Raw genomic sequence first — 11,228 nt, 5'->3', positions numbered from 1 at the left:
AGGTGTGGGATGCGGTAGGAATATGGGATTAGTGTAGGATTAGTATAAATGGGTGGTTGATGGTCGGCACAGACTCGGTGGGCCGAAGGGCCTGTTTCAGTGCTGTATCTCTAAACTTGCATTTGTGCAGTGTTGTTCAAAACCACAGGACATCCCAAAGCGTTTTACAGCCAATGAAATATTTTTAAAGTGCAGTCACTGTTGTAATGTAGGAAACAAGAGAGAAGGCACAGTAAAATTCAGCAACGGTGATGTCAAATTTCATAAGATCCTGAAGATTGTAGAAGGGCTGGGTAATTGAGGGAGTTAGCAAATACCACGGGAACCAAGACGTCATGGGAAAGAATGAGTTAAGAATAGCAAACAATGGGAGGAGGCCTGATTGAAAAAGTGCAGATGCTGCAATTAGAGAGTAATGTGACCTCAAACCAGAGGGTGCACTACAGTTTACTAAAGTATCTTCTGCAATCCAAAGGAACTAAGCTACAGTTCTGAAGGACAGAACCCTCAGTGGGACAGAGCAGTGGGGTTTCCTTCATAGAGGATTTCAAAAAACGAATGCATCTACTGTTAATTTGAGCAATCTGACCAAGAGTAGATTTTAAGATTCAGAATCTCCCTTTTGAAAAGCTGCAGAAATCCCCAGCAATGCACTCAGTTCTTCCACAACTATATGGTAGGCTGGTGTTCTGCAACATTTGTAATAATCTGCTGTGCATGGATAGGTACTGCATAGATACCTGTTCCACAAAATGAGTTTCACCATTGTGGAACTTCAAATGTCATTGGAGATCAATTGGGTGGTGTATAAAAGGGGCTGTCAATTCACTAGTTCTTGTTCTGCACTATTTCCCAAGATCAATTTCATCTACAACATGCCTTGAAGTAAAGGATCAACAGGCAGTGGTAGGTCCAAGTGGAGGGAAGTGCATCTATGATATAATAACCAAACATGTTTTCTGGATAGGGTGGTCATGATGGCCTTTTCTTTCTCTGGACTACAATCTAAACCATCCATGACAACTGCATCCAAATGTTTCCTAGTGGATAACATCTTGAGGGGGAGAAAAATTATATAGCACTTTTCATATTTTAAAATCACTTCACATCCAATGAAGTCACTTTTGTTTTGTGGGCAAATGCAGCACCTAATTTGCGCAGAGGAAAATGAACAGTTAATCTGTTTTGACGACCTAGAGCGAGGGATAAATGATGGCCAGGACTACTATGTTATGGAATCTTTTATGTCCACCTCAACAGGCAGACTTAGTTTAACATTTCACTCGAAGGACTACACCTCCAACAGTGCAGGCCAGGAGATTTCTTAATGGTAAGACACCAGGAGATTTACAGGAGCAAAGTGATTTAGGTGTCCATGTACACACTAAAAGCTATTGAAAGGTACAAAAAGCAACGAAAAAGGCTAATAGAAAAAGTTATCCTTTATCACAAGAGGTTTTGAATACAAAAGTGAGGAAGCGATGCCTTGGTCAGACCCCACCTGGACTACTGCAGTCACTTTTGTGCATTAAACCTCAGCAATGATATATTGGCCTTGAAGGGGGCACAGAGCAGATTTTAAAGAGTAGATACGGAGAAACTATTTCCTCAGAGTGGACTAGCACTGGCCCAATTCAACACTTAGCTAGAAAAAAGGTTTCAGAAGAAACCAAAGACATAACCTGCGTTGTTGCTCCAGAAAATCTCAGTTAGTTGTTTCAAGATCTTCAGCACCAGAGCAGGAGCTTCAGCTCAAGCACAGATCAAGTTGTTCAAGAGTCCAATATCCTTTTTGTCCAAGATATATACAGGTGACCTTAACAAGTGCCATTGAAACAGATTGGCTCCCTGACCAAAGTCAACAGCCTCTTATAGTAGCTTAAACATTGAGATGCGTTTTTCAGATTTGAACCATTTATGCAGTCCCAAAACCCAAATTCTAGATGGAATCTCAAGCTAAATCATACTTAAAGAATCAACAGAACGCGCAAAACCTGAAGCTTAATACACATGGGTATCACTATATTTTTAAAATAATGCTCCAGTGAAGTGTGTTCATATACATCAATGCTGAAGCATTTTTTCTACCTTTTTTGCTTAAGGTACAGGATAAGTTTGGGCCATTCTTGGAAAATGCCCAAGGAGTCAGAAAGAATGGCACTGGCGGTTACCTCTCAGATTGAGAAATAGCACTTGGCATGGCGTGGCCAACTTAAGACTATTCTTAAAAGAGAAGAGGTTTGGTGAAACAGCAACATCAATCAAGACCAAGTCACTGGGGTCCTACTAAAAAGTATTTTATTAATTTGGTCTTTTATTTGTTTTTACACCAGGTAACATATTGTAAGAAACATACATGGTTGCAATGCATCTGGCCTCATTACAAACTGAAGAGAGATGTGGGTGTGTAAGTAATATAAGTGATGACCAAAACTAGTCAAATATTGTCAGATAGCAAACCCCCCCCTCCCCCACACCCCCCTCCCCTCAAAAAAAGGTTAACTTTACTCTGAGGAAAACTGGTTGCATATCATCTGAACAAACACCGATATCAGAAAGAGCTTGGACTAAAGAAATTAAAATATTTTATTAAATGTTTTGAACCTTCCTTCATATATTTAGAACTTTTTAATTCTCAGAATACAAAGTTGCTATAATTAGCTCCTCCCTATCTATGAACAGTTCTGTTGAATCTACCTTATAATGCAAGTTTAAGAATGACTTGTTAAAACAAAAACACAAAAATTAAATACAGAAAGGCCACAAAGAGCTTTAAGAGATTTTTCAGTAAATTAAAGAACTGCACATTTCTAGGCAACTTTTTTTTTTCTTGTTGTTGGAATAAAATCACCCAATTCAAATTACCTTTCATAACTACATCACTTAACTAAAGTTACAGCATTCAAAAGAGTCTGGAACATCCTGGATACGCATGCGTCAGTCTCTCAAAGTTCATGTTTTCCCCCCCCCACCCAGAGATTATTGTACTGATACCAGGGTTCGACCTTATTCATGCTCCATGTATTAGCTGCTCAAACTGCATCATCTTATTGAACAGTTGTTGACAAAGGCAAGAAATCATTTACCAATTAGATTTAAAAGGTGGTGTATAATCTGATTTAAACTTTGAAATTTAGGTTTCCAACAAAGCAAAAAGGAAACATTTGGTTAATATCCGGAATGTTAAAAGTGCTGCCATGTCAGGGGTTCATGCCAGGTTTCTTAAAAATTTATCAACCTGTCTCAACTTTGTGCTTAAATGGATTACTGTACATAAAACATAATTTTACAGAGTTACACAAGACACAGAATAAACTGGAATCTTTTAAAATCTAGAAACCTTAATTACATCCAAGTGCAACCAAGACAAATCCCTCTTCTAAATTTACAAAAGTCATACACTTAACGTCCATTTGTAATTGATGATTTGAAGGAATATAAATAGTCAAAGCTCTTTGCACAGAGAAAGCTGAAACTCGAAAGCCCACCACTAGTGCTCACAACTTACAACATGCATCGCATTTTTAAAAATGGTGTACATGAAATGGAATGGAATTTAGCTGTTACAAAGAAAGCTTCGTAAAAAAAAAAGCCCACAGAAGACTGTTAAAGCACTTATCAATCTGCTGCATCAATCCTGATGATCTCCTCAGTCCAAGTATTTTTAATTACGCTACCTGTTCTAAGCAAAGAGAGCACAGCTAGCTGCTAAATGAAACAGATAAGACACTCAAATGGAAAATAAATGGCTAGTGAACTTCAACTTTTCAGGCACTGGGTATCACCACATTATATGTAAGCCTCTTCTTCTCTGGTTGGTTGATATTTTAGTGCATTTCCAATTACTTGACCCTAAACTGGCTCTGATGAACAGGTGTGCAGAAAACTAGAAAAATGTTTAATTAAACATGAAAGGTGTATGAATAGAGCTTGAAATATTTGTGGGTTCAGTGTCAGACACCAGATAAACAGAAATTAATTATATGCACTGAGGTGTCCCTTTAAGTCCAAGTTTCAGCAAACATCACAAACTAAATTACTACCGTTAGCAATACAAACAAGACTAATCAGTACTGTGGCTAGAAGCAGTTCTTGATTTGCTAGTGCTCTGCGAGTGATACAGATTTTGCTCTGCAGGATACACACCTGCATGCTTTGAATGTCACAGGTACGTGTATCTAGTGCTTACTGCTTGGATGAAAATTTTTATCTGCAGAAGAGAACATTAGTGAGAAGCTTTCTTTAGTAATTCACAAATGAAGGTCCAGATAATGGTTGAGCACTGGCCAGATGGCAGAAATGTGTGATTCTTAGTTGATGTTTATAGTGTTAGGTGCCATCCAAACCCACCTGCCTTCAGTCTGGTTGCTCTGTTCAGTTCTCTGACCAATTGCCTCATGCTAAACTGAAGCCACCAATTTCATCTACAGTAGAGGAGGGGGGTGGGGGGGGGGGGGGGAGGGGGGGGGGAGAAGAGAATGGGGCGGTGCAGGTCAAGACAGGTTAAGATTGGTGCAGGGAGCAGAGAGGTATTACACCAATTACATTAATTTGTCCTCGTTGGATTTAAGCTTCCTTAAAATTTTTCAGAAGTCCACTCTACAACGTGAATTGGAAAACAGGTTTGTGGGGGCTACAAGGACACTAATACAACAGAAAAGCAGCCAGATAAATGAGTATGAATGGATGTCGAATGGGTGCTCTAACCATTCTATTGCATGGACAGTAGCTAAGGAATAGGTTGACTGACTATCCATTTGGGAGATGGATGTAAGTGGGTACTGGTGGAGATGGGGAGGAACACTTTTTTTTGGGGGGGGGGGGGTCTAAAAAACATATAGAAGAAATCCTAGTGGATTTACAATTCAGACCCAGTAGGTGTGGCAAAATCCCAGTTAGTACTTGAAGAGTTAATGCTGCAAACAGTAACATAATTTTGAACAGAAGGTCCCCTTTTGAGTAAAGTGAATAGACTACTGTCAAGCTGGTCCTCTCCACAAATATAGTATCTCTTGCTTGGACGTGCCAAAAATAACCATTCCCATCAGAAATTAAGGGGAAAGAAAACTTAGCATTAAAATTAAAGCAGAACTCAGTTACAGCTGTAAACAAAGTTATATTCAAGGCACAAAACATACTGCAGCAAAATTCATATCAGTACATTGTCGATGACTTACATTTTAAATATGTTAAATGAATTTGCAGCTTAATAGCCAATAAAGCCTTTTCAAGCAATTTTTAAAAAACTATTAAAATCCTTTAGGAATGTCTGCTGGTTGTGCAAATATAAAGAATAGGAGACATCTACGTTTTACGTGCAACTCGGCTGACAAACTCACTCACTCTCACACACAAAGGAACAACTTTTGTTTTGCCAGCAGGGAAACCAGCAGATTGGTGCAATGACCAGTTTTTGCTAAGCTGTTGTGTTTTTGTTTGGAAGGGGATCACACTTATAACTTCTTACATGCTCTGAGCAAGCAAAACACACTTTTAAAAAAAGGCATCCATGCCCGACATAACCATAAAATGGAGAGTTCTGCTAACACTAGCAAAGCACTTGCTAACTCAGCTGAAGGACGTCTGCAATCCTCCAAAACAAGGCAACGTCATAAAAAATAAAATTAATTAAATAGTAAAAATTCGGCATCATCAGGGGATAAAAAGATTGGGAAAGTTGGCAATGCATTGATGGTCTTAAGTCTCTTGTAAAAAGCAGTTAAAAGCAGAAAGCTGATTTTATTGGTGCAGTCCTTCCTGTGGGATCCTCCGCACTGAGCAGTTCAAGTAACTCTGAAACAGAAGAGAAAGAGTAATTCAAAGAGCTGCACAGCTGTCTTATTGTATACATAATATACCCTGGCATAAGTGTGTAGTTTTATTTGTTACTCCTGTGGAAGTATTATTACACAGCAAATCAAAGAATGTGGAAATTATTGGATTCAAGCTTTATGGCCCCACAGGATGAAAAGTGCGTCTTCCTGAGAATTGAGACATACAGAAATGGACCACAGCTGTTTTGTGCTACAGACAAGTTTAAAGCAGGATGCATGCTGTACGGAGTAACAGTACAAATACCTTCACAATATCGTCCATAGAAAATTTAATATCCCCTTTCATCAGTCAGTAAAATAAATCCCAATGTCACTGTGCCAAATCATATGGTTATGCATCACTGCTTCTGAAACCATGGGATTTCCTTCATTGGGGTAAGAATAAAAATAGCTAACAGTAGGAAATAAGAACTTTACTACAGGGGATGCTGCATTTTGAAGTGTGTTTAACATCTCAGGTTTTAAGATATAACACCATTCAAATTAGATCAATGTTGAGATTACTTACTGCTAAAATGACAAGTCATAGAGTCATAAAGCACAGAAACAGGCCCTTCGGCCCATCGTGTCTGTGCCGGCCATCAAGCACCTACCTATTCTAATCCCATTTTCCAGCACATGGCCCATAGCCTTGCATGCTATGGCGTTTCAAATGCTCATCTAAATACTTCTTAAATGTTGTGATGGTTCCTGCCTCTACCACTGCTTCAGGCAGTGCGTTCCAGATTCCAACCACCCTCTGGGTGAAATTTGTTTTCCTCAAATCCCCTCTAAACCTCCTGCTCTTTACCTTAAAAATCTATGCCCCCTGGTTATTGACCCCTCCGCTAAGGGAAAAAATTTCTTCCTATCTAATCTATCAATGCCCCTCATAATTCTGTCTCCCCCAATCATGTCTCCCCTCAGCCCTCTCTGCTCCAAGGAAAACAACTCTAGCCTATTTAGTCTTTCACAGCTGAAATGCTCCAGCCCAGGCAACATCCTGGCGAATCTCCTGTGCACCCCCTCCAGTGCAATCACATCCTTTCTATAGTGTGGTACCCAGAACTGTACACAGTACTCCAGCTGTAGCCTAACTAGCATTTTATACAGCTCCATCATAATCTCCCTGCTCTTATATTCTATGCCTCGGCTAATAAAGGCAAGTATCCCATTTGTCTTCCTAACCACCTTATCTACCTGTACTATTGCCTTCAGTGATCTATGGACAAGTACACCAAGGTCCCTCTGACCTTCTGTACTTCCTAGGGTCCTACCATCCATTGTATATTCCCTTGCCTTGTTAGTCCTCCCAAAATGCATCACCTCACACTTCTCAGGATTAAATGGAGTTCAAAGTTCTTCAGGAATATTTGGTACAGATATAAAATAACTAGAAGCTATCAACACAAACACATGCAAATAGTGGGAAAACAAAGATTAATTTGCACAGTTGCAGCTTTACGCAGGTTGTTGCAATGATTGGATTCAATTTTTGCTGGCAGTATTTATAATTTCCGCCAAAAAATTCTACATTAAGCAGCAACTGCATACCAAAAGTGATTTCAACTAAATTGACTGAGCTACAAAGACTACAATTCAGGGTAGTGATCCAGAATCAGACCGTGACTGATTTCCCCTCCTTTATGTCAGAGGTACTGATACCTCATGTCATTTCCCTATTGATGCTCTGGCAGAAGTCAGCTAAATTGGCACATTTGGGAACAAACCTGGGATCTTCCTCTCGTTACAGATCAACTGAGCACTGGATTGGCATTAAGATTCTTTTGACTGACAACCCGTGCCCACATCATTATCCCTATGAAGGGTTCCTTCTTTCCCAAAATTTATCAAGGGCAGACATTTTCTCCAAAATTAAAAACCTCCTTTGCCCCATCCACTCAGTTGTTATGCTTGTAATTTAAGATTCAAGGTTAATAATATTCACAGCAGTGTACGTGGATCTACATGCAGGTAACAATTATTTTACTTCTGACAGCAAAATCTTCTTTTTAATTTCTGAAATCATAGAAGTGAATTAAAATATTACAGCACAGAAATAGGTAAATTGGCCTATCGAGTCTGTGCTTTTTTTTAAGCCACCTAAAATCAAATTATCCTGCTCACTCTCTCTTCCCCATATCCTTTAACATTCCTCTCTTTCAAACAATTACATTTTTTAAAAAAAGGTTATGGAGTCTACTTCAACAGCTGTCTGTGGCATAGAATTCCACATTCTAACCATCGTGTGAATTTCTTTTGCCTAATTTCCCTTTTAATTCTTTGTCATAAATTTATATCCTCTTGTTATTGTCTTGACAACCAGTGGCAACAATCTATCACTCACTTATTTTCACACATCCTTTCATAATCTCGAAGACCTCGATCAGATCACCCTTAACCTTTTCAGTTCCAGTGAGAAAATCCAAGTGTCCCTCTCATTCAACTGAATCTATGCTGAACATTTCCAATGCATACCCTTCCTATCATGGCATACAATACCCTAACTGCTGCCTCACTAAGGTCTTGCAAAATTTCATCATTAGCTTTTTGTTTTTGTAATCTATGCCACTAGATACAAAACCACTACCAACTTTAATAACATGTTCTGCAGCACATCAAAAGACCCTCAGCTCTGCTAATTTATTTAAACGGTTATTTAAGGAGCACATCCTTCCCTAATTCTTATTTCCAAATTGGCTTGCTTCATTTTTTTCTACATTGAACTGCACCAGCCACCTATCTGCCCATTCTATTAGCCTATCTATATCCTCCTGCGATCTCCCATGACCCTCATTACAATTTGCCTTCTCCCCCCAGTGAACTTAATTTCACACATTTAAATCACATTAGTTTAATCCATTTGAAAAATTCTCAGTTTAGTACCAAGCCTTAAAGGGACTTGCTGCAGAATGAACCACCCTCCAGATAAAGTCTTCTGTTTGTTTGAATTTTTGGTATAGTCAGCAAATTGTGCATAATAAAGGCATTTCTATATTGTGTTGGTGCACTAGGCATTGCTAGAACACTTCAAGAATCACTACATCATTACCCAGGGTACAGTTTAACGAAAATGCCTCACCATTATGTATTTCTTCTTTTAATGGTTTATATGAATGCAAAACAATTCTATTGCCTACAGTTTCTCATGTACTGCGATTCAGAAACAAGTGACATACACCCTTGATCGGTTAAGCACTTATCTCAACATCTGAAGAATTTGGCAATCATTGGGGCCCCAACAGCAACTTCCGTCTATTTCAAGGCAACCCAAATTTGATGAGTTTCTCACTAGTATTAAAGTCAGGTCCTCTGGCGTTAGTACTTAATTAACTACAGATTGAATACCCATAGATAAAAGAATATCAGTCTTAAAGTACCAGGTAATTGCACTTGAAAAGAGACCCATCCTTTCTTATGTTGCATTTCGGTTCTCCAAATTACTGTGCATCACTGCAATAAGCGAATTTCTCCAGTCACTTGTGGCTTAACTCCCAGACAAGTGGATGTTACAGGTAATTACATAATACAGTAGCTACTGCAAACTGCAGAATAAAATTTCAAGGACAATTAGGGATTGCCAGTGATGCCCATGAACGAATAAAAGAAGTTCACGCTCGCTTTTACATGTTGCCAGCACCAAGGAACCTTTATGTCTCCACCCCTTCCCTCAACATTATACCATGAAAAGGCCATTTATGAGCATGTTCATTTTCAATGGCTGAACTGGAAATCCACATGCTTAAGTTCTCCTTCCCACCAACACCCGGCACCCCCAAAGCCCCCACCTCGGACAAAAAAAAACCCATCAGCCCCTGACGGACAAAGTCAAATTCACGACAAAACATGATTGATAATACGGTGCCAATCCACCACTTCAGAAACAATATGCTACCTGCCCATTATTAAAGCTTTATAAACACCAATACAATCACACTGTCCCACTCAGCAGCTTCAAATATCTCAACTTCTAATTTATATTTGTTCTCCAACTCCTTTTCTGTTTGTGCTTATATTTTAAGAGGTAGTTTTAAATCACTGAAATTGCCTTCCTTTGTGAAAAAATTAATATCCTGTATTTTTGCCAGGGTTTCTCGGAGTACACAAGGATCCATTGGGTACCCAGGTGACAGAAGTAACCCAACACCATTGATAGATTGCCAGATCTGCTTCACTTGCTGGCCAGTGAATTTAGGCATCCAATTCATTATATATTCAAAAATATCCCAACACAGAACTTCATAAAATCTTTAAATGCATGATAATCCAGTTTAGGTGCATCAGATGAGTCCAGTAAAGAAAAGAATCAAACTACTGCATGACCCTGAGTCTCAAGCAGTTGCAACTCAAAACCCTGTTTAAACAGCCAGAATAAACTTGCATAAACTTACATATTGCTCACTGTGAAAATGTTCACTTTTTTTGTTGTTTAAATGATGCAAATTAATGACAGTGAAGGAACAACCTGGGATTAATTGTTGAGCACAGCAGAGTGATGGAGCTGAACTGTTAGTTAAAATTATGAACCTCCGGTACCTTCTGTATGATTTCAACTACATGCAGGTTAATTCAGCTCTGTAGCACTGTTGGACACATATCAGCCAATCCAAATCCCTGATGGTATCACCAAAAACTGGACGGAACAAAAGGACTTTGAAGTAAATTGTAGATTGTTTAAGTATTTCTTCTTCGAAAAAAAGCTTTCTCAAAGTGAGACGGCCAACCTGAGTTGGCAGGTATAAAATCAAGAGGGTTACCTTCATCCTTGCGCTTCCGTTCTTAGAAGAGGCCGCAATCCTTCAGGTTATTCTTAATGATGACGTCAGTGACTGCATCAAATACAAACTGCACGTTCTTTGTGTCAGTGGCACAGGTGAAATGTGTGTAGATCTCCTTGGTGTCCTTCCGTTTATTCAGGTCTTCAAATTTGGTCTGGATGTAGCCCGCAGCTGCATCATACTCATTTGCCCCTGCATTCAAAGAAAGACACGGTTAGAATCAGTGATTTACATATAAACCAGAAATAACTGGGAAAGAACAGCTCATCTGAGATGTTCCCTTAACTTTTGCTCCTAACCGCTTGGTTCTCCTTGTGAACACAACCAAGTCAATTTCGACTTGGACTTCATTCACTGTCTCATTTCCCAAACATTTATGCTTCAGAAGAAAATAATTCAACCAGTTACTCACTATGGACTAGCTGCTAACCTCCGTTACAAAAGAAATCCATCTAAATAACAAATTTCAGCTTGTCAATTACATTTCAGTTCTATTTCTGCATTCTAGTTTCAGCTACACACCTAGAAACCTGAAATGTAACATTGGAACATCCTCTCAGTACCACACACAGTACTCCAATCTGCGAAGTTTCGCAGGTGATCTGATCAAGAGCTCAGCCTCTGCTTCCCAGGACCA

At 39.2% G+C, this 11,228-nt stretch overlaps 1 protein-coding gene across 1 annotated transcript in view; it reads right to left on the bottom strand.

The window, feature by feature from the left end:
- Window positions 1–2,281: 2,281 nt before the first annotated feature.
- Window positions 2,282–11,228, bottom strand: part of gnai2a (guanine nucleotide binding protein (G protein), alpha inhibiting activity polypeptide 2a) — a 262,645-nt gene continuing 253,698 nt past the window's right edge. The window contains exons 8-9 of the mRNA XM_068052038.1: window positions 10,571–10,783; window positions 2,282–5,793 (exon numbers count right to left, since the gene is read on the bottom strand). Coding sequence (XP_067908139.1) covers window positions 10,593–10,783 — 191 coding nt within the window. The 3' untranslated portion in view covers window positions 2,282–5,793; window positions 10,571–10,592. The remainder of the gene's footprint in view (window positions 5,794–10,570; window positions 10,784–11,228) is intronic.

Source organism: Heterodontus francisci, chromosome 19, assembly GCF_036365525.1.
Source record: "Heterodontus francisci isolate sHetFra1 chromosome 19, sHetFra1.hap1, whole genome shotgun sequence".
Lineage (NCBI taxonomy): Eukaryota > Metazoa > Chordata > Chondrichthyes > Heterodontiformes > Heterodontidae > Heterodontus > Heterodontus francisci.
The sequence above is the reverse complement of the archived record's forward strand: the minus strand, read 5'-3'. Positions and strand labels throughout refer to the sequence as shown.